This window comes from Macrotis lagotis, chromosome 1 (assembly GCF_037893015.1).
Source record: "Macrotis lagotis isolate mMagLag1 chromosome 1, bilby.v1.9.chrom.fasta, whole genome shotgun sequence".
Lineage (NCBI taxonomy): Eukaryota > Metazoa > Chordata > Mammalia > Peramelemorphia > Peramelidae > Macrotis > Macrotis lagotis.
In genome coordinates this window covers 863,771,407-863,798,525 of record NC_133658.1, presented here as the reverse complement: position 1 = coordinate 863,798,525, position 27,119 = coordinate 863,771,407, and the positions used below count along the sequence as shown (strand labels likewise).

The following is a 27,119-nucleotide window of genomic DNA, read 5'->3' as shown; positions in this document are numbered from 1 at the left end:
TAGATCCTTTCTTGTAGGAGAGAGTTGGGGAAAAGGTTCCCTCCCCAGAAATGATAGCAAGGGGGAAGGAGCCCAGGGCCCATATATTGGGTGGTGACTCAGAATTGGAGGTGTGTAGGTGAGGGAAGACACAGGACAAGACCTGCCTGCTGTCTCTAGCACACCCTGGAACCCCAAGTATAGGAAAGGGCAAGCCAACAAGCCTTGGGAAGGTTTGGTGGATCCTGAGACCACCAGTGCCAAAGCAACAGGTACCTTTCTTTGTCTCTCTTCCTGCCGGTCCCTGGGCCTCATTCTTCCCAACCTGTCACCAAACAAATGTTTTCCTCTTGGATAGGGATACCACCCTGGTGTCTTATGCCTAAGGAAATTGAGAAAGCCTCATGCTGTTTCTTCAGGCTTTACACCCCCTAACAAACATATACTGAATGAAGTCGCAGGACAGTGTTCTGTCTGGCACCAGTTGCTGCCATGAGAGGCCCCTGGGGCCCTGCCAGGAACAGATGGGCTCCAGAGACAATCCTGAAGCCAGGGACCCTGGAGGGGGGCAGGTGGGGAGTCCTGAGCAGCACTACTAGGGGAACTAGGGAACTTACTGGAGTGCGCCCTAGGCCAGGGCTGGGGGCAAAGGGAGGGAGTGGGTGTGGAAGAAGACTGGGGAGGAAGTTGGGGGAGGTTGCCTCATACAGGAAGGCAGAGGCCAGATCGGGGGAGAGATGGGGGGCAGGGAAGACCCAGGGCCAGAGCCTTCCAGGGTGGGGACCGAGCGGATGTGGGGAAGTGAATTTATGTGTGGGCCTGCCCACATGTGTGTGTATAGTCTATGGCTAGGGGTGTGTGTATGTGTCTGCTGCATTATGTACTTGCCACTGTTTAAGCCAGTTGTATCCACGTGTCCAGTGTTTACATATATGGACCTTACATACGGGGACACCTGCCCTGCCTCTGCCTTTGTCCTCTCGTCTACCTGCATACATATGCTCCCCTGTTTTGAGACACATGTATATACGTATGTAATATGTGTGTGTCTGTACTCTCTGATCTTCCACTTGGCTTGCCTGGTCTATACTGACCCTACTGCTGCTGGCATCAATGCTACTGACCCCCTCTGTTGTCTTTCTGAACCCCGCTCCAGTAGAGGCAAGAGAGTCAGGATCATGTCAGGCTAGCAGACAGGAAGTTAGAAAGGCAAGTGACTCAGGGAAAAGCTTAGGTCTGAGTGGGCAGCTTGTGGGAAGAGGCAATGCTTGTTGCTAAACCCAGTGGCAATCTCCTTAGGAAAAAGCTGCCCACTGGCAGCCTGGTCACCACTACCAGCTGATGTCACTGAGCATACCTAGGACGTCAGAAGGCCCCTCTGCCACCAGTGGTTCTGGGGGTTGCTCAGCTCTGCCATCCCATGGCGTATGAAGTAGAGGGAGATACACTACTGGATCTCAGTTTCCTTACCGAGGAGGAGCAGGATGCCATCTCCAATGTCCTGAGCAGGGATGCCCGTCTGCGCCAGCTGGAAGAGGGAAGGATCAGGTGAGAATGGAAGCATGGAATAGTAAGAGCAGGGATCAGAGGTGGATGGAATAGAACCTTAGCTTCAGGGAATATAAGAGCTTGGGGCAGCTAGGTGGCGCAGTGGATAAAGCACCGGCCCTGGAGTCAGGAGTCCCTGAGTTCAAATCCGACCTCAGACACTTAATCATTACCTAGCTGTGTGGTCTTCAAGCCATTTAACCCCATTTGCCTTGTAAAAAAAAAAAAAACAAAAAACCCCAAAAACCTAAAAAAAACCCCAAACCAGAGAATATAAGAGCTGCAAGAGGACTTAGAACAAAAGATATAAACTAATAAGTAACTTAGAACATAGAATGTGGGCTTAGAAAAAAAAGTTAGAACAGAGAATGTCAGAGCTGGGAGGAGTCTTAGAATATGGAAAGTCAGAGAGGGATTTGAATATAGATTGTCAAAGAGGGAAGGGACCTTAGCACCTAGAAACTTGAACATTCTATAGCAAATCATCTCAGAGATCATAGTGTACCTAGATTTCAGTAAAGGACTTGAGAATATCTTTTATGTTATCCTAGTGGATAAGATGGAGCTTTGTGGGTTCAGTTATCACTCAGTTATGGGGATTCGGGATTCAGTGAATGGTCAAATAGTAGTCATTAATGTACTGATATCAACTTGGAGAAAATTCTATAGGGAAGTGACTGTCCAGAACTGTTCAACATTCTTATCAATGATTTAGATCAAATCGTAAAAGGAATAGTGGTCCAACTTTTGAATGATATGCAGCTGGGAGGGATGTTAGATGGCAGAATCAGTATATGAAAGTACCCAGCAGGCTGCAACAATGTAAAATTTAAGATAGATTTTTTAAAAAAAGGTTCAAACCATAAACTCCACCAGCACAAGGGGCAGGGAAGTATAGCTAAAGATTAGTTCCTATGAAAAGAAAGAGAATTAGAGGACAAACACAGTAGTGTGGTAGAGAACAGATGCTACATTAAGATGGGTTTATTTGGCCCTGGTCTGATGGCATGTGGAGTACTGGGTTGAGTTCTGTGTGCCATAGTTGACCAGTTAGAACTTGCCCACCTTAGAATCCAGGGGACTGAAGGACCACGAGAAGAGATAACTGAGTAGGAGGGGAGACATGATAGTCTGTCATCTAGAGAAGAGATGGTCCTGGATGGGATTTCCTTGTTATAGAGAACTTTTGATCATCAAGCATTCATTAAGTGCCTACTATGGGCCAAGAACTGGGGGAAGTCCCAGGGAATAGAAAGAAGGGCACAAATAGTGAGCTCCCAGTCTAAATCACTAATGCAAGATCTGGGTAGGACAAACTGAAGATAATTCAACAGGGAAGGCACTAACTTTTCAAGGAACCAGGTTTCTTCTTTAGAAGGTGGGATTTTTCACTGAGACTTGAAGAAAACCAGGGAGGCAAAGATGTTGGAGGGAGAGAGTTCCAGGCAGGGGAGCAGTCAGAGTCAATGCCCAGAGTTGGGAACTGGAATGTCTTCTGTGAGGATCAGCCAGGAGGCCTGGATGCCTAGAGTAAGGTGTAAGAAGACTGGAAGGTAGGAAGAAATCAAGTTCAGAAGGGCTCTAAAGGCCACAAAATGGGACTCCAACCATCGGGGTGGGGGTGGGGTGTTGTGAAGACCAAATGAGACTATCACTAGCAAATAATAGATGCTAAATACCAGTTAGTAGTTGTTCTGATTGTTATTAACATACAGAGGATTTCCTGCCATGTATTATTTGATCCTGGAGATAATAGGGAGCCACTGGAATTTATTGTAGAGGAAAGGGATGTGGTTAGATCTGAACTTTAGGAAGATCAGTTGGACAGGGGAGTAGGAGAAGGGGGAGACCAAGCATGGGACTGAGGCAAACAGCTGTGCTTCCCCCCCACACACACTTTGGGTCTTAGATAACTGTAAGAGGTAAAGTGATTTCCCCAAGCCTCTGAGCCAGGATATATCAATTAGGATTTGAACTTAGGTTTTTCTGTTTCTTCAACCAGCTCTTATTCCAACCAGTTTCTCATGTATCATGTAAAAGAGGGGTTAAGTTTTTGAAGTCCAGGGTTCAAATTGTTAGGAGATCCTTCTAAACTGCATTGGGAGCTGTCCAAGGTGGCTTTAGTAGGGAGTGGGTTCCCTTATTGGATATAAGTTGTAGATGATTGCTGAGGTCCCCTCTGGCTCTAAGGTTCTGTAATTCTGTGAGCATCTAATTATTTAATATAACTGAGGAGAGAAGCCTTGGGAAAGGGGAGAGGAGGCTGGAGGGATGCAGCTAGTTATTAGGAAGTGTTGCTAAGAATCTAACAGGGACAGCAATAATCTGCTCACGTTGCAATCTCTTTAGCAAGCTTCGAGCTTCACTGGTGGACCCTGGGCAATTAAAGACACTGACAGGTGACTGGTTCAGAGATGCCCGCTCCCAGCGGCACCGTCATGCCCGCCTGGGCTCTGACCTTGTTCGAGCCTCCATTCGCCGGAAGAAGAGGTCCAAGGGTGAGAAGTCACTGCTTTGGGGACCAAGGCCCCTAAGAAGCCCCTAGGAGTTTAGATTGGGAGTCCCACCCTACTGACTCTGAACAATTTCAGGCAGGAAGTAGGCATTTGGGGTCCCCAGTTTGTAGGCCTTGTTGCCCTGGACCTGATTAGTCTGGCACAAATCTCCTACCCCCACCTGAATCCTCCTTGTGGCTTAGCATGAAGTCAACCTCCTGGGCACTGTGTTGTCCATCCACATTGTCCCTGTGGACTTCCACTCATTTCTTCCTTGACCTAGACAGAAGGAGCAGAATGTGTCTGCTGGGAGGATTGGGAAACTGCATCTAGCCCACCCAATGGGTGCAAGGACATAGGGGGTAGGGAACACTGAGGCCCTTGCTTTGGCACAGGTGAGCCAGAGCTGGGGAGTGAAGGAGAGCCTGAGGAGGAGGAGGTGGACTCCAGGTAAGAGTGGAAGGGTCCCAGGGGATGTTGGCTGAGGCACTGATGGGGCTGAGAGCCCCAGAAGACCTGAGTCCTTTCTCTGATATTCTTTTCCCTGCAGTCTCAGGCTCTCCTTGGAGGTGTCCACCCCAGAGAGGGACAGTGAAGCCCAGGTGAGTGAGGAGTTGGGAGAATCCCTGGGGATACAACTGTGGTGAATGGGGCAGTTTTATCAAGCAAGTCATAAAGGAGATGATTACCCTGGACTAGGGTTGGCTTTTTGTGGGACAGGAGCCTAAGCCTATAAGTCCCTGAGTCAGACTCACAACCACCTCCTCCCACAAACCTTAGGTCAGCTCTGAGCCTGAGGGGGAGTCAAGCAAGCTATTCAGTGAGAGTGGGAGGAAGAAGCTTTAAGACTGGCTAAGCTGGTTCCACTGCTCAGGGTTCTCAGTTCTACCCTCAGGCTCAGGACCTGGGTGATAATTTGACCTCTGACCTCACCTCTGACCTCTCATTCTTCACTCTCTCCTCCTCACTCCCCACCCTCCCAGCCTTCCTCTTCTCTGTCCCTTCAGGCTCCAGCTCCAGCCCCAACTGAGGAAGAACCGGACTCCCAGGTCCAGGCAGGTGAGCAGCCAGAGAAAGAAAATAGTGGGGGCAGTAGGCAGTTCTGGTACTAGGAAAAATAAATGAAAAATCCAGGTAGCTCAGTTCAGGGTAAGAGATCTGAACTGGGAGTCAAGAGACTGTATTTTAATTCTAGTTCTGCCACCAATGTTGTGTGATCTTGGGTAAGTTACCTTTCATAAACTGATTGTTAGAGCTGAGAGAGTCCTTAGAATACAGAATGTCAAAGCTGGGAGAACCCTTAAAGTTTGTGAGACCCTCCTTCCTTATTTTAAATGTGGAAAAATTGTGAGCCAAAGAGATAAGGGAAGACTCTATTTGTAAATCTACTACTATGCTGCTAGACATGGTGCTAAATAATTTCTCCCCAAGTATTAGCTCATTAGATGGTCTTTTTTGTTTCATGGACTGCTCTGGCGGGCTAGTAGAATCGCTGGATCCGTTTTTCAGAATAAGATTTTAAAATGCATAAAATAAGAAGGCTCACAAAGGAAACCAATTATTTAAACATTATTTAAATTATTAATAAAATGTTATAAATTTTTTAAATAACAGATTTTCCCCAAATCTGTGGACCTCAAGTTAAGAATACCTGGACTAGATGAATCAAGGCTTTCCCCAGCTCTTTTATTGTTACTGTTGTTCTAAATTCCAGATAGGCCAGCCTGTATTCTAACTTTCTATATTCTAGGATCTCTGACAGTTAATCAGTTAACATTTATTGGGCTCCATCTAAGTACAGAACATCCTGCTGGGAAGAGATACAAAGTACCTATACAGACAGAATTTTGTCCTCAGCCCTCAATTTGCACCCTATCAAGGAGATAAGAGACCCAGGCAGATAGCTGAACTACACAATACCAAGTGATAAAGGCTTAGAACTAAGAGGCACCAGGGTATAGTATTGAAGCTCCAGATAGGAAGGTGTGGACCCAAATCATGCCTCTATCAGATGGGAGTGTATGACCATAGAAGGAAGGAAATAAGCATTTCATTGTTTATATGTCAGATGCTTTACAAATATTATCTTATATAATTTTCATGACAACCCTGGGAGGTAGGTGTTTATTGTCCCCATTTTACATTTGAGGAAATGGAGGCAGAGGTCAGATGACTTGTTCAGGGTCACACAGGTAGTATTTCACACAGGTAGGGGCTGTGGTCACATTTGAACTCAGGTCTTCTTGACTCTGGCTTCCCCTCATGTCCTTGGATTTGTCACAGCCTCTCTCAGTTGGTTTCCTATCTGTGAATCAGACAAGATGCTGTGTTAGTACTTGAGAGGATTATTGTGAAACTCAGGAGATAATGTAAAGTGCTTTGCAAACCTTAAATTGACAACCTATGTGTCTAACAATATTATGTAATGTTTTTAACACCTTCCTTCCAGCTTTGAGTTTGGGACATTCTGTGTTCTATGCTCTAAGAGTTTCTGGCTCTGATGTTCAGTCTTCTAAGGTCTCTCCCTAGTTCTGACATTTTATGTTCTAAAGTTCCTTCCTGTTTTAAAATTCTATGAGATAAACATCTCCTGCCCCCAAGGGTCCACACCTTCCTATCTGGAGCTTCAATACTATACCCTGGTGCCTCTTAGTTCTAAGCCTTTATCACTTGGTATTGTGTAGTTCAGCTATCTGCCTCGGTCTCTTATCTCCTTGATAGGGTGCAAATTGAGGGTTGTGGACCAAATCCTATCTGAACTTTGTATCTCTTCCCAGCAGGATGTTCTGTACTTAGATGGAGCCCAATAAATGTTAAGTGATTAAGTGTCAGAGACCCTAGAATACAGAGAGAACACAGCTATGAAATCCTTTCCCAACTTGAGATTGCTAGAAATGTGCATAATATCCCTGGGATCATTCACTGTGTGCACACATGTATGCGCTGAGAGCTGGTCAGTCAACAATCATTTATGAAGGGCCTGCTGTGTGCTAAGCGCTAGGGATGCCAGATGCGACCCCCAGACGATGGTCCGCCCTGGCCGCACAGGCTCAAACTTTGCCCAAGGTTTCTGTTTGTTTTTTTGGGGGGGGTCGGACTCTCCCCCGGCTTTGGAAGTGTCCAGGCTGGGGTGGTAACTTGAGTTGGTTTGAAGGGAGAGGGGAGGGGGCAGCGTTCCACAGCCCACACTGTTCCTTGTGGCTCCAGGTGCCGACCCCAGCCCCGGCGTAGAGAGCTGGAAGGAAGAGGAGGAGGAGGAGGAGGAGAAAGAGGAAAAGGAGGCGGCGGAGGCGGAGGCTAGGGCCAGAGAGGTCCAGGAACCGGAGCCGGAGCCGGAGCTGGGGCCGGAGCCCGAGTCGGAGCCCGAATGGCAGGGAAAGGAGGAGAAGGAGAAGGTGGAGCCCAGCCCTGCCCAAGTCCAGGTAGGCCAGCAGGCTGCTCCCAAAATGCGGCGCGGAGGCCACGGCCTGGAGCACCCTTCACCCCACTCCCTGCCCGGCCTTTCCTCAGGGCTCGGGGGCTCTCGGGGGCCCCAGGGAGGGAAGTCCGAGCTACCTGCCCCCCCCCAAGTCAGGGGCCAGGGAGCCACGCGAGGAGGGGGCTTCTTCGGAGGACTCAGCAGCCCAAGGGGGTCCGGGCGGTGCTCAGTGCCCCCCCTCTTCCTCAGGACCAGCGGGGTCTGCGGAGCCTGGAGAACGGGGAGGAGGAGCGCTCCAGTTCCCCGGGGCGGGGCCCGGCCCCCCCCTTCTACCGCATGAGCAGCGGCTCCTCGGTGTCCAGCCTCAGTTCCTCCACGGTGAGGGGCGGGGTCCTGGGGGGGCGACCCCAGGGGAGTCCCCCCGGCCCCGCCCCGTGCGCGTCCCCGAGGGTTGTGCCCCCGGTCCCCCCCGCCCCGTGCCCCTTGCCCCAGCGCCTCGGGCCCCGGCGCCGGCCCTGACCGCCCCGCCGTGCCCGCAGCTGAGCGGCAGCCAGCTGAGCCTGCACAGCGAGGGCGAGGCGGGCGCGGTGCCCGTGCGCGGCTCCATCCAGTTCTCGCTGCTCTACCAGCCGGGCCCCGGGGAGCTGCGGGTGCAGGTGATCCAGTGCCAGGGGCTGGCCCCGGCCCGGAAACGCCGCTCCGACCCGTGAGTGAGGGGCGGCCGAGGGCGGGCCGGGGCGGGCCTCGCCGGCCCCGCCTGCGCCCTCACCCGCCCGCGCCCCCCGCAGCTACGTGAAGAGCTACCTCCTCCCCGACAAGTCCCCGCAGAGCAAGCGCAAGACCGCGGTGAAGAAGCGCAACCTGAACCCGGTGTTCAACGAGGTCCTGCGGGTGAGGCGGGGCGGTGGGAGGGGCGGGGCCGGGCGGGGCGGGCCTGGGCGGGGCCGGGGCGGTGGGAGGGGCGGGGCCGGGCGGGGCGGACCTGGGCGGGGCCGGGGCGGGGCCGGGGCGGTGGGAGGGGGCGGGGCCGGGCGGGGCGGACCTGGGGGCGGACCTGGGCGGGGCCGGGGCGGTGGGAGGGGCGGGGCGGACCTGGGGGCGGACCTGGGGGCGGACCTGGGGGCGGACCTGGGCGGGGCAGGGCGGGGCGGACCTGGGCGGGGCCGGGGCGGTGGGAGGGGCGGGGCCGGCCGGGAGGAGCGGGGCGGTCCTGGGGGCTGACCTGGGCGGGGCCTGGCGGGGGAGGGGCGGGGCCGGGCGGGGCTGCGGCAGCAGCGGGGTGGCACCTCCCGCCCCCTGACCCGGCTCTCCGCCCCCAGTACTCGGTGCCGCCCTCGGAGCTGGGCGGCCGCGTGCTCCACCTCTCCGTGTGGCACCACGAGAGCCTCGGCCGCAACCTCTTCCTGGGCGAGGTCGAGGTGCCCTTGGGCACGTGGGACTGGGCTTCCGAGTCCGCCTGGCTGCCCCTGCAGCCCCGGGTAAGGAGGCCCCAGACCCCCCGCCAGCCCAGTGGGGCCGTGCCGCCTTCCTCTCAGGCCAGCCCCCCCCCCAAGTGCTCTGGGACCCCGCCCCGCCCCCGCCCCCCGATGCCGCCTCCTCGCAGGCCCCCCACGCTCCAGCTCTCGGCTCCCACTCCCAGGCGCTCCCCGATCCGGCCCCGGCCCCCAGACTCCTCAGCCGCCCCTCACCACAATTTCAGTCCAGACTTTTGGGGTCGCTCGTCTCGCACCCCTCACTCACCCCAAGCTCCAGCCTCCCAGACATCGCCCCCTCCCGAGCCTCAATCCCCCCCAACCTCCAAAGGTCTCTTAGGCACGACCCTCCCCAGAGCCCCCTCCCGAGAAGTCCCCTCCCATGGCTTGTCTGTCAGTCCCCGCCGCCATGCATCGTAGCCCCCCCCCCCCCGGACTCCAATTCTCCAGCCCTCTCCTCTCAGGCCCCGACCCAGGTGGTCGCCCCCCTCAGGCCCCACCCCCTGAAGCTTCCTTCTCTCAGGTGCCACCCTTGCTGGCTCCTCCCTTCCCCGCAGGCCCCGCCTTCCCCGGACGGGCTCCCGAGCCGGGGGCAGCTGTCTTTGGCCCTCAAGTTCATCCCAGCTGGCGCAGAAGGTGAGGGAGTCCTCGCCGCGGTCCGTCCCTGAAGGACCTGGAGGCGTAACCCGATGGGACCCTTCCTCAGGACCTGGGGGTGGGGAGGAAGCACAAGGGGGGGGCGAGGGGCAGAGGTCGGTAACCAGAGCTCTGCTCCCTTCTCGGTGGGGCTGCAGGCGCCGGGCTCCCTGCCAGTGGAGAGCTGCACTTTTGGGTGAAGGATGCTCAGAACCTGGTCCCCTTCCGAGCAGGCCCCCTGGACTGCTATGTTCAGTGGTGAGAGTCCCCGTCCCCCGTCCCCACTCACCATCCTGCCGCTTCCCCTCCTTCCCACGCATCTCCTCCCTACCCTCACCAGCCACAGCTGCCCAGCCTATGCCCACTCCCCCAACCTGTGCCCCCAGCTCCGTGCTGCCTGATGACAGTCGAGCCAGCCGTCAGAGGACAAGGGTCATCCGCCGCAGCCTGAACCCGGTCTTCAACCACACTATGGTCTATGATGGCTTTGAGTCAGAGGACTTGCAGCAGGCCTGTGCTGAGCTGTCCCTTTGGGACCATGGCACCCTGGGCAGTCGCCTGCTAGGGGGCATTCGTCTCAGCCTGGGCACCGGTGAGCAGGGCAGGGGCATGCAAAGTAAAATCTGGGCAGGTAAAGAGGCAGGACTAGGAGAGAGTCAGGGAGGGGGTGACTGGGGAGAAGGAAAGGGAAGACTTGGACAGGGTGACTCAGGGTGATGGAAGGGAGGTGGGTGCTTGTAGATTGAAAATGATCCTCAGGGCAGCTAAGTGGCACAGTGGATAGAGCACCAGTCCTGGAGTCAGGAGGACCTGAGTTCAAATGCAATTCAGACTATAACGACTTAGCTGTGTGACCTTGGGCAAGACACTTAACCCTTGCAAAAAACAAACAAAATGCTTCTCAGACCCAAGTGTCACTCAGGTGGTAGAGGGTGTGTAGGGAACAGAGGGTATGAAATGATGTCAGCTAATCCCCCCATACAACAAAGGTGCTTAATGCATTTTGACTTGATTGAGCATCTTGATTGCTGGGTAGGGCAGTGCCCATCCTTGAGATAGTACCTTCTACCATCAGGAAGCAGCTATGGGCTTCAGGTGCCATGGATGGACTCTACTCCAGAAGAGAAGCACCTGTGGCAGATGCTGTTGACCCAGCCCTGTGAGTGGGTGGATGGGCTCCTGCCCCTCAGGACCAACCTTGTACCCAGGACATAGCTGTACTAGTCCCTGCCAGGTGCTGGGGCAGAAGGAGAATTGGGCAGGGACAATAAAGTCACTACCACAGCCTAAAAGCCCCTGAGGACTGCTTGGGGACCTGAAAGATTGGGGGGGGTCAGATTCTCTCACCCACCCACAGTCCTAGGGTATGGTAAAAGGGTTCTGCCTCCCTGCACCTTTGGACTATGGCAGCAGGGGAGAGGAAAAGAGCCACTTAAGGCTGTTGGTTGCCCATTATCTTCGGCCCTGAGTCTCAAGTCCCTTCTCCCGCTTCTGTCCTCTGGGTCTGTTTCTAGCTAAGTGTGTCTCTCTGTCTGCCAGTGTTGGGGGATGGGGTCAACGTCCCTTCATACATCTTTCTACCATTGTCTCATTTTTCTAATATAAGGTCCTTGAGGGCAGGGGCTCTTCTTTGTTTCTCCCACTCCCCAGTGCTCTGCCCTTAGTGAGGGCTTTATCAATACATTTTAGATTCATTATGCAACACAGATCCAAAAAGAAAAATGGACAGGCTGGAAGACAGATGAATGATGGGAAAATATCGATTGAGACCCAAAGGGAGAAGTCCCAGGGAACCCCCATCTTCTCTCAGGCCCCACAGTAATGACAGACACATACATACCAAAGTATCCTCTTTAATGATTCTGGCCTGGCCACTGCCCTTGGCCAAGCCCTCTCCTGGGCAGGCCAGCTCCTAGGGCCATTCACCCTGTTTGTTCCCTTCACTCTCTGTGAAAGAAGGGAGCCTCTGGCCACCGAGGAGCTGTGCTGCCTCCTGGGCCCCTGCAGGAGTGGCTGCTTGCTGCCATGATGTTCATGGGTCTGTCCTTGTGCCCATTGCATCTGAGTCTTTTGGGAGATGGGGTCTAGGGCACCGGCACTGCCCTCTGGGCCAGGATGGCTCTCCAGATTCGGCACACCATTCCGCCTCTTTGGAGAGATGGGCAGGTTCAGTAAGTATGGCCTGGTCACTTTCCCATCTCGGGCAGGAAGGCCTGGCTGGCCAGTGTCAGGGGGCCTAGGGAAGCTGGAGCCAGAGAGGGGATGGGGTTGCCCATTGAATCTGTGCCTGAGTAAATCAAGGAAGATACCTGATCCGAGTGTAGACAAGGTCATCTCGACTGGCACAGGTGATGAGCTTGTGAAAGGTGAAGCCATGACTCAGGAGCTAGGGTCCCAGAGAAGAGAACAGTAGCTAGCACTTACATAGCATTTTAAGGTCACCCTCACAACTACCCTGACCTTGAGGCCCAGAGAGGTTAAGTGACTTGACCAAGGTCACACAGATAAGGAGATGTCAGAAGGCTGATTTGAACTCTGGTTTTTCACAGGCCAAGCCCTGCACTCTATCTCCTCTGCTACCTAGTTGCTTTAGAGAAAGAGGCCCCAAAAGGAAGCACCAGAATGACAAGAAATGCCCTGCTCTCTGGCTTGAAACCCTAATCTGTCCCTGGTTCCCTCTCTGGCTGACCTTGGGTCAGGGTACTCTTTCTGGACTTTGGTTTTCTTCTCAAAAAGGAAGAATCAGTAGAGTTTCAACTGGAGGATAGAACAAGTTCCCCCTGGGCTTGGGGTTCGAGAGCCTGCCACTTACTAGCTATGGCCTTGGACTTGTTACTTCTCCTGTGAAGAAGAGAGCCAAAGTCTCTTTCCCACTTACGCTAGAATGGTCCCTTCATATCAAAAAAAAAAAGGCTGTGACAGCCCTAGAGAAAGGAAGAGGGGCCCAGAGAGGGCTCTTTTTTGCCCCCCAGAGAAGGGCCATCAGAGCACTGAGGAGGCATTTTCCCCTCCTGATCTCCCCCCTCCCCCCACTACTCACTGTCTGGATGGTGTCTGAGTCTACATTCAGCTGCTGCAGCCACTGGGCCAGCTCAGGGTCCCCCGGGGAGACTGGCAGGATATCTATGAGAAAGAAATAGCCTGATGGGCCCCAGGAGCCTGGCATCTCCCTTTCTGTCACCCTCCTTCCCTGCTCCTGGGCTCAAAGATACAATGCTTTCCACTAAAAATGGAAAGCATCTTAGAGAGGAGCCTGGCCTTCAAGTCTCATGGAGACTTGAGTTATTTTTGGTTATTTAGCTGACCATCTCGCCAGGGAGGGATGTGCCACAGCCCATTTGAGGGACAAGTCCCAACTCCCTAGCCACCAGTCCCACTGGTGCCCTCAGTTACCTGCAGGCCCAGAGCCTAAGGTCAGAGCTGAAGTCTTCTCTGTATGCTGCAGTGCCCTGAGGGCTAATGCTTGGCATTGCTTCTCCTTCTCTGCCAGCAGCCCAAGCAGTCTGAAAGACAAGGGGTGATAGTGAGGGGATTGATCATTCTATGCTCATATACTGAATTAAAGGAGGGGTGAACAATATCCACTGGTGTGCTCACCTGCCTGTCTCTGTCCTTAGAAGGCTTAGCTGTGCCAGCAGAGGTAAGGAATCTTCTTCAGGTGCCCTTGGGTGACTCCTCCTGGGTGGTACACACCTTTGCCCAGGTTCCTGCTCGTCTTCTTCGCTTCCATCCTCAGGCTCCCCCCTGTGGCTCCCTCCTGTGGCCGGCTTCTTTAGCTCTGAAAGTACAAAAGATGGGCAGGAGCTAGCACAACTTATATTTGACTTAAGCAGGAGAACAGTGCCAGTCTGACCTGGCCTGGCCTCTGCTATGAGCTCTGGGTCAGAAGATGCACCTTTTTCCCCTCCCTCAATATCTCCTTTATCACTGACCATGGTGACCACCCTATGCCATAAGCTCCAGCTGAGGCCTAACCTGTCCCCAGCACAGTCAGGGCTGCCCGTACTGCCCGGCTCATCAGCCCATCCAGGGCAAACATCCAGTGGGGTCGGATTTCATGCCTCCGGAGGACACGTTTCACCTGGGGAGGGTGATGATTTCAGATGAGAGACAGCTTGTCAAGGGGAGGAGCTGGAGATCAGGGATGGGGGCCTAAGGGAAGCATTGGGAGCCCAGATGAAGGAGTAGAGCCCACTAGGATATGGCCTATGGTGAAAGGTGGGTAAGGGTGCATGGTCTGAGATCCAGGAGATGGCATGAGAAGGGAATAGGAGCCAAGGGAGGAGATTGTTTCTATGTGTCCAGGGGACATTGGTCTTTTTTCCCTTCCCCTCAGAGAAATGAGCAGAAGCTACCTGAGGGATTCAGGTGGGATCTGGGAAAGAATTTCCCCATGGACAGGAGCAGTTTCTGAGTTAGAGGTAGAGAGTGGTTCAGCTTGCAAGCCCCTCCCAACCCCTACTAGTTGACCCCAACCCCGGCCCTGTTCCCACTCACAGCATCCTGGAAAGCAAAGAGGGGTCCCTGTAGTAATGCCAAACTGTGCCCCTGAGCCTGAAGCTGCTCTTGCAGGGCCCGAAGTTCCTGTGTCAACTGTCGGCGACTGGAAGAGCAAATGTGGCTTCGGAGACCTCTCACCAGCTGGGCCACCTGCTCCCGGCTCAAGTGTGGTCCAGGGGGACCCTAGGGAATAAGTTGGGGAAGAAAGCAAATTTAGTTCTTCAGGCCCCAGCCTAGAGCCAGTGGATGCTTCCCATGAAGGCAGGTCCCAGCCCATATGTCACTGTCAAGGCCAGCAAGGGAGTTGGGCTGAGGTGGAGGAAGAGGGTGGCACCCCAAACACAAGATGGCATTGAGCCTGTGTTATTCTGGAGGTCAGACAGGGGGACTTTCTCAAGGTCTCCCACAAACCCAGATTCTCCAGATCCCAGGCCTGTATGTGCCCACCTGCTCCAGGGCCCACTGCAAGCTCTCCACGATGGTAGGCAGCTCCTGGCTGAGTATTCGCTCCAGCATGGCCCTCCACTCCTTCTCCTTATGCATGAGTGGGTTCTCCTCTGGGGATGAGGTCCTCTCTGCGATAGAGTCCTCGGGTATCCTGAGCATGGCATGGGTACATTGGCTTCTAAGCCCCTTGCTGGCTGGTCCAGAATGGGGAAAGGATCAAGGCCACTGCAGCCCTGGGGGCTGGCACTGGAATGAAGGTACAGAACCTCTTCTGGGCACCAGGGGACACTTGCTGCCAGTTACAGGAATGGGACCAGAAGGGGCCCAATATGGGGTCTCTTGTACTGCCAGGTTTGGGAGAAGGCAGTCTTGAAGATGCCCATCCTATCCTCTCTTTGCCCAGTCTACAGTTCTTACCGGAGCTGGTTGTTGGGGGCTCTGCCTTCACTGAGGCAGCGCTTGGGGGGCATGGGGCTCATCTGGGGACTGGCTCCCGGACACGGCACTGTCTGTGACTGGCCAGTTGAGGATACCGGACTGATTGGTGGAACACCTGGAGACCAAGAGCTGTCAGACTGAGCTCTTCCAGGTTCCCCTCCCACTGGCCATCCCTCCCCACAGTCTTTCACTGGCCCAGGACCCACCTGTAGAGTGAGGGGTGGACTGGGGTGATATGGAGTTTCGGGCTTTACGCCGGGACTGCAAGAAAGGATCACCCAGAAGGGCAGCAGCACTGGCACGATGCTCAGGCTCAGGTTCAAAGGTACGTAGGATGAAGGCGCGGGCTTCCTCAGACATGGTGCTGGGCACTGGGGGGTGGATCTTGTACATCCCTACCTAGGGAAAGAGCAAGAGGTAGGGAAAGTTACTGGGGTATGTCGATCCAAACCAAGAGCCACTTCAGGTAGGCCCTGGTTGACCCACCTCTCCCTGGGCTGCAGGGTGAGGAATACCTGGAACATGGCAGCTTGGGGGCTGCCTAGTTCATGGAAGGGTGGGCGTCCAGTGGCCATTTCAATGACAGTGCAGCCCAGGGACCAGATGTCGGCTGCCTTTCCATAGCCCCGGGGGCCTTGATCAATGATCTCAGGGGCCATGTATTGCAGGGTTCCTATTGGGATAGATTATGACTTGAAGGGTATAGTGGGACCCAGACCAGGTATTATCACTGCCTTCCCACCGTATTATAGACCCACCCTAGACACCCACTCACATTGGGCACTGCCACCCACTACATGAACCATTGTTTACCACAGGCACTGTCACCATTCTAGGCAAGATGACCTATGATCTGGAAGACTCCAAGATAACTACTGAGTTCTTAAGAGTCCTCATTGCCTAGGAAAGGCAGGCTTTCTCTCCCCTCCCCATACTACCTGTGAAGGTCTCAGTGCAGGGAGTGATGCCCGCCAGCCTCTTGGAGGTGCCAAAGTCGGAGATCTTGAGCAGCCCACTGTATGTGTTGATTAGGACATTGTCCCCCTAGGCAGAGAATATGGGTGTTCAGCAGGTACTAGGCTGGAACCTGGTAGGACCAGGGCCTAGAACTAATGTCCTGCCTTGGTAGGGAGAGGGAGGTTTGGGTGTCCTGTGCTAGGGAAGCCTGAGTCCCCCCATACCACTCAATCTCAGCCCTCTTGCTCTGGGGATAAACTTGCTGTCCTCAGATCAGTTGTCCTATGCCATTTCCATCCTTTTCCAGCACTATCTCCTCTGTGCCTCTATTCCCCCCCCCACTTTCTCCCCCCCATCATAAATTCATGTTATAAGGCCTTGGTTTCCTACTCTGTAAAATGAGATATTATCTGGAATCCCTTCTGACTCCATCATTTTATGATCCTTTTGCACCATTAAGAGTTGTGTGACCTCAAATCCAACAGTCCAGCCCTTAATTGGGGTTATTGAGCATCTGCCTGAAGACCCTCCCTCAGTCATAAAAAAGGTCACTAGAATTGGAGACAGCCCTAAAGGTCCACAAGATGTGCTGGCCCGCCCAGCATTGAGCTACCTTACAATGACCACTGTAGCAACGTCTACCCTCTGGAGTCAAGCAGAAGAAGCCTGGCTGGAGAAGGTTGTCTAAAGCTGGAGCTGCAAGTGCCCTTAGAAACCAGCTGATGGTCTTTACAGATGAAGAAACGGAGGCCCCAGAGCACACAGGTCCCATGTTGTGCAGACCTGGGATTTGATGTGCCTCCTGGCTCTGGATGGAGAGCCGACCCAAGGCGCCACATTGCCTTCTAATCCCTCTTCCCCCTTTAGTCCTTCAGACACTTGAAGATGACTGTCATGTGTCTGCTAATCTTCTCTGGGCAGTGTAAATCCTGAGCTGCTCTTCCTTCAACGTGAGGCACCACCTCCCATCTCCTCTGACTCATCAATGTCCTTCCTAGAACCTGGACATGGGTCTAACCAGAACTAAGGAGGCATCTCCTAACTCTGGCTATCTCTATGGGGGAAGTCAACTTCAGAGAATCACCTTGGGCCACCACGCCATGCCATCTATGTTCACCATGCCGGCAGTCTACTAAGGCCCCAAGGTCGGTTTCCCCATAAATTGCTGCTCCTCCATATGTCCCCCATCCTATTTTTTCATTCAGAAGTGGAGCCTGCACCACTGTAGGGCTTCTCATCAGCTTAACCTCTGGTCTGTTAAGAGCAGCTTAGCTACTGCCTATGTCTTCCAATTTTCAAATTAATTTATGTCAATTTAAAAGCACACCATGTGTTAAGCACTGTGGTAACTACTCAAGCCCGGACAAAACTGAGCCAGTCCCCAACCTTGCAAAGCCCTTGTGTTCCCCTGTGAATGTGGTAGCTCATCTATCATCTATGCCTTCCCTCTGGTCACTGGTCAAGAGAATAAGTCAAAGACAAAGCACTGCAAAGCCTGCTGGGAACCTCCCCATTCAACCATTAATGACTCCCTTTGGGTCCAGTTTCAGCATCCACCCCCTAAGGATCACCTAGATGTGTATGTGTGTCTCTGCACACACACACACACACACATATACACACACACATGTTCTCACACAGAGACCCCTTGTCACCTTGATGTCGCGGTGTATGATGTGGTTGTCATGGAGATAGCTCAGGCCCTGCAGGATCTGCCGGGTGTAAAAGCTGATGGTGCTCTCATTATCCTGAAGTGGCCCCCACCCGGCCCGCAGCAGGGAGGACAGGCTGCCTGCAAACAGCGACAGGTCACTGCCACACTGCCCACCGAGCATGCCCAGCCCTATTCAGACCCATAGTCATCCTTTTCCCTGAGCCCACAGTCCCTGCTCTAAACCTCCCCCACCCACCCACCCATGACCATTCCTGTTCTAGGCTTAAGCCCACCATCCCAACTTCACAGATACCCCACCTCCCATCCTGAGTTCTAGGGTTCTGGGCCTACAGTTAACTCCTTCAGTCCTGAGCCCACCATCCCAACTTCACAGATACCCGCCCCACCCAAGTAATGGGGTCCTGGGCCCACAGTTAACTCCTTCACTCTTGAGCCCAAAACTCTAATCTTATAGATACCCCAAGTCCTGGGACCTTGGGCCCATAGTCACCCACTGTGCCCTGGCCTAGCTACCTCCAGGCACCTCCTCCATGAAAATCTTGAGAAAACCAGCCTGGCTGATGGAGCCCAGATATTGGACAATATTCTTATGGCGTAAACGCTTGTGCAGGGCGATTTCTTCATGGAGGGGCTGGGAAAACCTGGAGATGGGGTCAATATATAGCATCACCCTCAAGCAATGACTCAGGCAGAGCATCCATAACAGTGGGTCCTGTGGTTTCCCAACCTCCCTCCCAGCCTGTACCCAGAGACTGTACCAGTGCCCTCACCCAGGCCCCCATACCTGCTGTCCCTCTCAGGGATCTCCTTAATGGCAATCCGTACCCGGGTGCTACGGTCCCGACCAGCATACACCACCCCATAGGTACCTTTTCCCAGGACCAGTCGCTCTCCTGTCTCTGTATACTCATAATCAAACTGGGAGAAAGTGGAGGCAGGGTTAGTCAGCCTCCCCAGCCCTTCCCCTAGCTGCCCACTCACACCTGCACAGCATCTTACCTCCAGTACCTCCTTGGTGGCTAGGCCCTCATCTCCAGGCAGCACTGGCTGGGTCACAAAGGCCTGGATCCTCCTGCAGAACCTATGTGGATCCAATCAACTATCCTGGACCTCCACCTGTGCCTATGCCCACCCTGGCCTGGCCAGAGACTTTAGATCTGCCTCGTCCTTGACAGGGTCGATGGGAAGCTCTGTCCAAGATAGTCTCAGGACCTACCACCTTTGGCCCTATTCCTAGTTCTTCCCTAATAGGGCTTTCATGAACCCCAAGCCCTACAGAGTGTGTCAATTTTAATAGCTCAAAAGTACATTCCGTCTTCTGGGATGCCAGGTATGGAGATTGGGGTACCCCTCCTCTTCCCACCTCCTAGCCTCACCTATCCCTTCTAGGATCCCTCAAGCTTAGTAGGCCCCAGAATCCCTGGCTCCTTCTCAGCAGGACCTTCCACTGAGTCTCAGTCTCTAGGCTCCTGACCTCGGGGCTCACCATTGGCAGTGCTGGTGGCTGGGGAAGCCCAACTGGAAGTCCTGGGCTGTGTGGAACACATACAGGAAGCAATAGCGCTCGTCTCTCTTCGAGATACTAGGCAGGGAGAGCCAGGGAAGGGGCTATGGTGGGCTTGGATCCCTCAGAACCCTTTGGGGCAGCCCTGCCCTCCCACCAGCTGGGAGCCCTCTGCCGGGAATGAGGGGGAGGGGGCATCAGGGACCAGTGTCTCACCTGACTCCCCGGATGGAGGCCGCGGGGAAGGTCCAGCCAGAGCCGGCAGCCTGGGGGAAAGGGGGCGATGGGGGACTGGCGATGGGGGAGATGGGGCATTCTAGAGGGCCTGGGAGGATGGGATTTTAGGCCATAGAAGGTGGGGAAGGGGGTTCAGGATAGTGAGGAGGGGGGTAGATCTGCTTAAGGTCCAGAGTATAAGAGATACACATAGTAGGTTAGGTTAGATTGGATCGGATGTAGGTCCATGACATGGAGGATGGGACTGGAGAGAGAGGTTGGTGCATAGGGTGATGGGGTACAGTGGTGATGGGGGAGGACAGGGTATGGGTAGGGGCTCAGGGCACCAAGGGGTCTAGGCGGCAGCCCCACCTCTGTCTCATATTCTAGAAGGCTCAAGGTCACAGCCATATCGGGGCTCCCCTCTTGCACCTGAAGCCTGGCTGGCTGCAGCACCTTATTCTGCTCCAGGATCAGCACCTGGCAGGGTTGAAGAAAGGGCTCACCCTGCATCAGGGTACCAGCCTTGGCTCCAGCCCCCTCTCCTTCCCTAGATCTGCATCTATCATACTGGGCATTCATCCGTAGCAGCAAAGGGTTGGCAAGATTGAAGGAGGAAACGGAGCCAGAAGAGAGCCCGAAGGTCCAGGGGCCCTGAGGGCTGGGGGGCTGGGCAGAAGTGCTGGTAGAGAAGGAAGGTCTCCATCACTGAGGCCAGGTACCTATGAGCACAGAACATGCCAGGACTTCAGGCCTCAAGGACTGTCAACTCTCCACCTCCCTCAGGGTTACCCTGGGTACCTACCAGAGGGGAGCATTCAGCTTGTAGAGCTGCTCAGCAGCCAGCGCCACCTGTGTGGGGTCATTGGCCAGGACCTGGGCACCCAGGTAGAAGCCCACATCCCAGTAATACTGCATCTTCTCCACACTGCCCTTGCGGCCCAGAAGGCAACCCAATTTCAGTCCTAAGCACATGGGGGATACAGGGATGCCCGTGAATGGAGTGGGAGGCTAGGGATACCTATGAAAGCAGGGCACAGGGATGCCCATGAATGGGGTAAAGGGCACAGGGCCATCTGACCACCTCTACTCCAATGAGGAGAGAGGCTCTTTCAATGATACCCCTCTCCCCACCTTTCTTAGGGGTTGGAAGCATGGCACCCCCACCCCTGTGTTACAGGGACAGGTTTCTCCTGGGGCTGGGGGTATGGGAGGAGTCACCTATCTGTCGGAGCTCATCTGAGCTCTCAAACTTGTGTCCTGCAGCTATGAGGAAGACAGCCGCATTGATGCCTGAGTGAAGGCTGGGCTCTGTTTCAAAGGCCTTTTGATACCTGTTGGTGAATGCAGAGTGGGTGAAGGAGAAGTGGATAGACTACAGCTTGGGACCTGGACTCGGCCTAAAGGGTCACACAAGCTGGATACTAAAAGGGCCAGGTTCACCAACTCTGGTATCCACCCTGGTATTCCCAGAGGCACCTGGGGTTGGCAGCTGCTCTTACCAGTGACAAGCCTGGTCTCGGTGACCAGCATCAGTGAAGCCAGAGCTGTTAAACAAGTCCTTGTAGATTCGGCCGCACATGCAGTAGAGGTCGGGGGCCACGGCCCCACTATGCACCAGGGGCAACAGCACGGAGAGGGCCTTGTCTCGGTCCCCAGGCCTGTTCCTCCTAGTGTCAGCAGGCAAGGAGAGGGTGAGCCCTGAGCAGGAGTGCCCGGGGCCCTCCAGCCCCTGCCCCCACAGTCAGCTTCTCTAAGTGGCAGCCTCAGGGGCCCAAGTTCAGCCCAGGCAAGGGATGCCCCCTCAGTCACCCCCACTACCCAGGACCTCTTCCCCACTGCCTTCCCCAGGGGTGTCTCCCTCACTGCCTGCCCTGGGGCATCTGCCTTACTGTCCATTCCATTATTATAGGATTCTAGATTTGGAACTAGAAAAGACTTCTGAGGTCATCTACCCCAACTCCTCAGCTGTAGATAAGGAAACTGAAGAAAATCAATTGACTTGTCTCAAGTCACACAGGAAATACTTGGCAACGTTGGAATTTGGACCCAGGGCTCAAACTCCCTGGCCAGTGTACTCTGGCCTCCCTGCACTGCTCATCCATAGAGCCCCTTTTTCTGTGGCCTGGACCCCAGGGTGTCTCCCCACCGTCCTGAGAAGTCCCTCCCTTCCACCTGCCCTCTGGACCTCACTGGTTGAGGGCGAAGGTGTAGTGGAAACAGATATTGTGCTGTTCAGCCAGATCACAGGTGGGTAGGGCCTGCAACGTCTCCACCAGGGAGATGATGGCTCCATAGTCCTGTGGGGGGAAAGGGCAAAGGAGAGATGGCAGCTTCCAGTGGGTACCTTCTCCTCCTACACAGACACATACACATTCATTCTGTGTGTGTGTGTGTGTGTGTGTGTGTGTGTGTGTGTGTGTGTCTGTCTGTCTGTCTGTCTCTCTCTCTTTCAGCTCCTAGAATCTGGTTCTCTAAGAACCTGTCCACCCCAGGACTTGGGAGTCCTAGCATTGAACTCTAGGCAAATTCCAAAGGAGGAAATTGAGGCAAAGAGAAGTGACTTGTATCACACTGGCAATAAGAGATGGGATTTGAACCCAGGCTCTCTAACTCTGAATCCAGGGCTCTTTCCATTGTATCACCCTGCCTCAGTTTCCTTCTCTGTAAAATGGGCTGTAATGCTAATATCCCTCAGTGCAGGTGATATGAGCTGTAAAGTTGCTTGATCTCCACCCGCTTCTGTCCAGGCACACCTGCACATCCCGGTAGGACAGCAGCAGAGTCATGATGATGTCGGGGGTCAGCAGCTCCACACTGTCCAGCCGTCGCTGCAGCCGGCCTAGCTCATGCCGAAGCTGGTCCCCAGAGAAGCGCTCCCGGGCCCGGCGGATGTCCCTTCGCATGGTCTCCCGGAAGTAGCCACTGGGTGAGGGATGATGGATGGATCTCCCATCCTCTTCTCCTAAAGGCCCACTTCCCATGGTCCTCTGGGACTTCCCTCCCAACACCTCATTGTACTCCCTCTCCCTCCTACCCTTCCCTGTGCCTCCACCTTAGATACCAAGAGTTGGTGGGTATAGCCTCCAACAGGCGGACTAGTCTGCCCACTAGGGGGGTAAGCAGGGCCTCAGCACCTGCCCCCGATTGGAACAGCCCCTCTGCCAGCCCCTTCATAACGCCTGCATCGCCACACAGGACCCGTCCTTGGCCCGTCACCATGTAGGGAATGAAGGTGTAGCCCCCAATACAATCCTGCAAAGGAGTCCCAGCCATGAGGGAAGGGAAAAGGAGCAGCGTGTTTCCCCTGCAGATGCCACCCCCCCCCCCATGGCTGCGGGTCTGTTCAGGGCCAGTGTGAGCTGACACTGGAAACTGGCTGAGGGGCTCACGTGTTCACGGGTATATCTGTACAAGCCAGCAGAGGCTTGGTGGGGTGGGCAAGAAACAAAGGAAAAGGGGACTGTGGGATGGGTTGGACTGAGGCTGGGACCAGGGAAAGAAGTTTGGTTTCTACTTACAGCATTTTTCTGAAAGACATCTTCCTGCAGAGAAAAGGTCACTAAAGTAAGGGTCTCAATCTCCAGCCCATCCCCAGACTCAGAGTTACGCTTGGGAAGGACCAAAGGGATCCCAGTGCCCTTTCCTGACTCCTTGCCTGGTCCCCCCCCCCCTACTCCAGGGCTTTAATGATACCTGCTAGAACTCAGAACTGGAGGGGACTTAGAGATCATTGAGCCCCACCCTCTTCTCCTACAGGTAAGGAAACTGAGGTCCAGAGCAATCCTGGTGCCTAAATTTCAAGTCATCTAGCCCACCTCTCCCCCCAAGTAGGTAACCCAATGGTCAAAACTGCTAGACTTGGAGTCAGGAAGTCCTGAGTTCAAATTCTTCACCTTACTAAAGGGCATGAGTTTGGGCAGGTCACTTAATCTCTGACTGCCTCAGTTTCCTCATCAGTGAAATGGGCATAATAATTCCTTGTTGTAGAGACCAAATGAGATAATTCATGTTAGAGGGCTTTGCAGATGTTAAAGTACATCTAAATGCTAGTGAGCATTATTATTAATAGGAAACTGGTCCAGAGAGATCACAGGTCCCTAGAGTTGGAAGGGGCCTCAGAAGTCCTCAGGTATCAAGTACTGACAAAGCATTGAACCAAAGGTGAAAGTGCCTGCCCTCATGGGGCTTACAAGCCAGCTCTCTCTTTTTTACTGATGAGGAAGGATATAGAAGCTTGAGAAACTAAATCATTTGTCCCAGGTCAAGGTGCCCAATGAGAGAAGCGGGCAGGAGATGACCTGAAAACCTGGTATACTCAATAATGCATGTATGCGTGTGGACTTGACTTGAACTTTCAAGTGTTTCAGGATGGGATGTGTGACTTGCCCAAGGTCCTAGTTGCCCCCACCTTTTACCTAATCTGGCTCTGAGGATGCCCACCTACCCTGAGGGCCTGGAGGTCTGGCAGGTCAGCTTGGGCACAGAGAAGCACATTGTTGGTCATGCTGAAACTCTCCCTCACTCCAAGGTGGTAGAACAGGGAGGGCTGGCCCAGGGAGCCACTCACTTCCAGCACAATCACATCTGGGGGTGGGAGGGAGGGGGAGAGAGAGAGAGGGGTGAGGCCTGATAGAGGACCATTCAGGGAACCCCCACACCCCTTTTCCCAATTTGGTTCGAAGGTGATAAATATGGGGAGAAATTAGAAAGAAATAAAAAAGTCATGCCATCTTTAGGACAGAAACAACGTGTTTGTCTCCCCAAGGAGGGTAAAGAGATTCATGCAGTCTTCCCTTCAGTTGGATTCCTTAACTGGCACTGAACCCGAATGTCAGAGCTGGGAGGGTCCTTTGACCCCAGAATGTCAGAGGTTGGAGGGTCCTTAGAATACAATGTCAGAACTGGGAAGGCCCTTATAACCCAGGAGGTCAGAGGTTGGAGGGGCTTTAGCATATAGAATATTAGAACCAAGAGGAATCTTAGAACCCAGTGTCAACACTGGGTAGAGCTGGAGAGATGATCCTGTCTAACCCACACATTTTAGAGGAGACAAATGTTAGCCCCACCTCCACCCTGCCCCAGCTCCCCAGGCCTGGACCTCGAGGGCCCCTCCCTTCAAACTGCTGTCAGCCCTTTCCTGGGCTTGTGCAAGAGGCTGCCTCTTCCCAGCAGGAAGCCCAACCCTGAAGCAGGGGGAGGAGGCCCTGGGAACAGGGTTCTGGGCCGGGAGCCAGGATTCCTGACCTCCCATCTCAATTCCACTGGGTCCTGACCCTCCGGGTCCCAAGGTTTAGGGTCTGCCATCATCAGAGAGGCCTCTCTATCCAAGCAGAGCATGGAGAAGGCGACCAGGCCAGGCCCCGTCCTGGGAGAAGCTGTCGTCCTGGCAGCAAAGCCTGCAGCCCCTCCCCCCCACCCCAGGTCCCAGTGCAGGCTCGAGGCTTTGCAGGTTCCATCGTGTCTGTCTGCGGGCCTCTGTCTGTCTGCCTGTCTGTCTGCCTGTCTGTCTGCCTTCCTGCCTGTCTGTCTGTCCGAGGTCCTCTGTCTGTCTGCCTGTCTGTCTGCCTTCCTGCCTGTCTGCCTGTCTGTCTGTCCGAGGTCGTCTGTCTGTCTGTCTGTCTGTCTGTCTGTCTGTCTGCCTGTCTGCCTGTCTGTCTGTCCGAGGTCCTCTGTCTATCTGTCTGTCTGCCTGTCTGTCTGCCTTCCTGCCTGTCTGTCTGTTTGTCTGCCTGTCTGTCTGTCTGCGGTCCTGTGCGGGCCCATCACGGTCACAGAGGTTGCTTAACAAGTGTCTGTTTATCAGAACCGGAGCCTGGTTCCAGACCTAGGGCAGGTGAGGCGGACTCAGGGTGGGGGTTTTACTCCCCCAAACTGCGGGGGGCCCCACCTGGGAAGCCCCCTCTCAGACATCCACTCCACCTCCTCCCCCTCTCTAGCCCCGCCCCTCAGCCCTCTCCTGGTGACCTCTACCTCGGAGCTTTCTGGGCTCCACCCTCTTAAGCTCCGCCCCCACTAGCCCCGCCCCTGGGCTCTGGGCCCGCCTCTCCTTGATTGCCATCTCTGGAGCTTACTCTGATAGGTTCTTGCGGCCACGCCCCTTCCCCAGCCACGCCCCATCGCACAATCGCCTCCTTGTTTTCGGCCTCTGAGCTCCGCCCCCTCCAGGCCCCCACCCCTTGGCCCTGCATTACCGCCCTGTCCCGGGCCTCTCCCCCTCGGACCCGGCCGCGTTAGCCCCGCCCCTGCACCCCGGCCCCGCCCCCCGCTCCCCTTGAATCCCACCGCGGTGGGCCTTCAGTCTCATTCGAGCCCCGCCCCGCCATCAGGCCCCGCCCCGCCATCAGGCCCCGCCCCGCCATCAGGCCCCGCCCCTCCTTCCTCCTATCCCGAGCTCCGCCCCTCGGCCCCGCCCCCGGGCGCCGCCCCCCAGACGGCTCACCCGCGTTGTAGAAGGCGTCCAGGGCGGCGGGCTCCCCCAGCGCCACGGGCCCGAAGGGCAGCGTGCGCAGCTGCGGCGCCGGGCGCGGCCCGGGCACTTGGGCGCAGGCGTCGCGCAGGCAGCGCAGGGGCAGCGGCTCGGCCTCGGCCTCGGCCTCGGGCTCCCGGGTCAGCACGTAGACCACGCGGAGCGGCCGGCTGCGGCCCCAGCCCCGGCCGGGGGCCGGCGGCCGCGGGGGGCTCGGCGCCGTGGCCAGCGGGTCCTGCCAGCAGCTGCCGGCGCCTGCCATGGCCGCCCCCCGCGCTGGCCGCGCCGTGGCTCCCGCGGCTCCGGGCTCGGCTGGGCTCGGCCGCTGCTGCCGCCCCCACGTGGGGCCCCGCCCCGCCCCGCCCGGCCCCGCCCCCGGCCCGCCCCCGGCCCGCTCCGCCCCGGCCCCGGCCCCGGCCCGCCCCCGGCCCGCTCCGCCCCGGCTCAGTGCCCTCGGGGGTCAGCCCTGGCGGACCCTGGCAGCCTGGGCCAGCGCCGGGATCTGGATGCGGATCCTCGGACCGTGCCAGTTAGGAGCTGCACACCGAGTGTCCTGCCACCTTCGATCTCAGCGCCCCCATCCCACGGGTGAGGAAACGGAGGTGGAATGACTTGTCCAAGGAAAGTGTCTGCACTTGACCTCATTTCCCGACTCCAGGCCCAACACTCTCCTCCTCGGCAGCCAGCCCTATGACCCTGGCCAAGTCACTCTTTCAGCCTCAGTTTCCTCATCTGTAAAATACGAATAATAAAGGGGCTCTGGAGGACAAAGCGAGGCTGGTGACTTAGCACAGCCCCGCCAGCCGCCCCCCACTCAAATCCAAGTCAAATGATTGTCCCAGATCACTTCCCTGATCCCTGGTCTTCTTGGAGAACCAAGGACAAAACATTATTAGGGATAATAGCACTAATCTCCAAATGTTTGTGATTATTAAACGAGATTCCAGATGGAAAATGCTCTAAAGGACTATATAAATGCTAATGATGGTGTGGATGATGATGAGTCAACATACATTTACTAAGCGCCTATTATATGTGTAGTCATGGGCAAGCCATCCTCTCTCTTTTGTGAAATGGAGGTACCTTGCTGCCTCCTCTAATGTCAAATGAGCATGCTTTGGAAATTAAACTGAACTAGGAATTTAAGTGTGTGTGTGTGTGTGTGTGTGTGTGTGTGTGTGTGTGTGTGTGTGTGTTTTGTTTACAGAATCAGCCACACATATCCTTGAATGTATAGGACTATATGTGTTTGCAGGGGCAGATAGATACTTGTGAGGGAGGGCAGGTACTTTGAACTAGCCAGGCTGTGGCAGCTCTGAAAAACCAGCCCTAACTCTCTCCCTTTATGACATTGATAATGGAGAA

At 55.0% G+C, this 27,119-nt stretch overlaps 2 protein-coding genes across 5 annotated transcripts; one reads left to right on the top strand and one right to left on the bottom strand.

Annotated features, from left to right (window-relative positions):
- The first annotated feature begins 1,394 nt into the window (after positions 1–1,394).
- SYTL1 (synaptotagmin like 1) lies at positions 1,395–17,547 on the top strand. 4 transcript variants are annotated; one of them, XM_074217990.1, is made up of 14 exons: positions 1,395–1,527; positions 3,877–4,025; positions 4,418–4,472; positions 4,573–4,624; positions 5,030–5,081; positions 7,230–7,444; positions 7,690–7,818; positions 7,980–8,146; positions 8,229–8,331; positions 8,760–8,918; positions 9,470–9,548; positions 9,707–9,806; positions 9,935–10,140; positions 10,624–17,541. In XM_074217990.1, exons 1-14 carry the CDS (start codon positions 1,400–1,402, stop codon positions 10,761–10,763), a joined length of 1,734 nt encoding a protein of 577 aa, XP_074074091.1. In that variant the 5' UTR covers positions 1,395–1,399; the 3' UTR covers positions 10,764–17,541. The 4 variants fall into 4 exon arrangements, with proteins under 4 accessions (XP_074074091.1, XP_074074090.1, XP_074074093.1 ...); XM_074217989.1 differs by having other exon boundaries at positions 5,006–5,081; positions 10,624–17,540; XM_074217992.1 differs by lacking the exons at positions 4,418–4,472; positions 4,573–4,624 and having other exon boundaries at positions 1,436–1,527; positions 10,624–17,547.
- Positions 11,386–26,016, bottom strand: MAP3K6 (mitogen-activated protein kinase kinase kinase 6). Its single transcript, XM_074216697.1, has 29 exons — positions 25,728–26,016; positions 23,733–23,872; positions 22,807–22,830; positions 22,350–22,540; positions 22,042–22,210; positions 21,479–21,585; positions 20,788–20,955; positions 20,507–20,619; positions 20,091–20,250; positions 19,857–20,007; positions 19,658–19,765; positions 19,286–19,335; positions 19,052–19,147; positions 18,565–18,646; positions 18,350–18,483; positions 18,079–18,206; positions 17,546–17,682; positions 15,872–15,977; positions 15,449–15,606; positions 15,140–15,332; positions 14,913–15,048; positions 14,496–14,646; positions 14,046–14,231; positions 13,524–13,629; positions 13,146–13,326; positions 12,942–13,051; positions 12,589–12,671; positions 11,858–11,934; positions 11,386–11,696 (listed from the first exon to the last, which is right to left on the bottom strand). Exons 1-29 carry the CDS (start codon positions 26,014–26,016, stop codon positions 11,633–11,635), a joined length of 3,798 nt encoding a protein of 1,265 aa, XP_074072798.1. The 3' UTR covers positions 11,386–11,632.
- Between the last annotated feature and the right edge of the window lie 1,103 nt (positions 26,017–27,119).

Excerpts from the sequence above, each read along its gene's own strand:
- SYTL1 (XM_074217989.1), top strand. The coding sequence starts at position 1,400 with ATGGCGTATGAAGTAGAGGGAGATACACTACTGGATCTCAGTTTCCTT. Across the intron at positions 8,147-8,228 it reads CGGAAACGCCGCTCCGACCC|CTACGTGAAGAGCTACCTCC; the intron begins GTGAGTGAGGGG and ends CGCCCCCCGCAG. Across the intron at positions 9,549-9,706 it reads CATCCCAGCTGGCGCAGAAG|GCGCCGGGCTCCCTGCCAGT; the intron begins GTGAGGGAGTCC and ends GTGGGGCTGCAG.
- MAP3K6 (XM_074216697.1), bottom strand. The coding sequence starts at position 26,016 with ATGGCAGGCGCCGGCAGCTGCTGGCAGGACCCGCTGGCCACGGCGCCG. Across the intron at positions 19,148-19,285 it reads GCCTCCATCCGGGGAGTCAG|TATCTCGAAGAGAGACGAGC; the intron begins GTGAGACACTGG and ends CTCCCTGCCTAG. Across the intron at positions 15,333-15,448 it reads CCCAAGCTGCCATGTTCCAG|GTAGGGATGTACAAGATCCA; the intron begins GTATTCCTCACC and ends CTCTTTCCCTAG.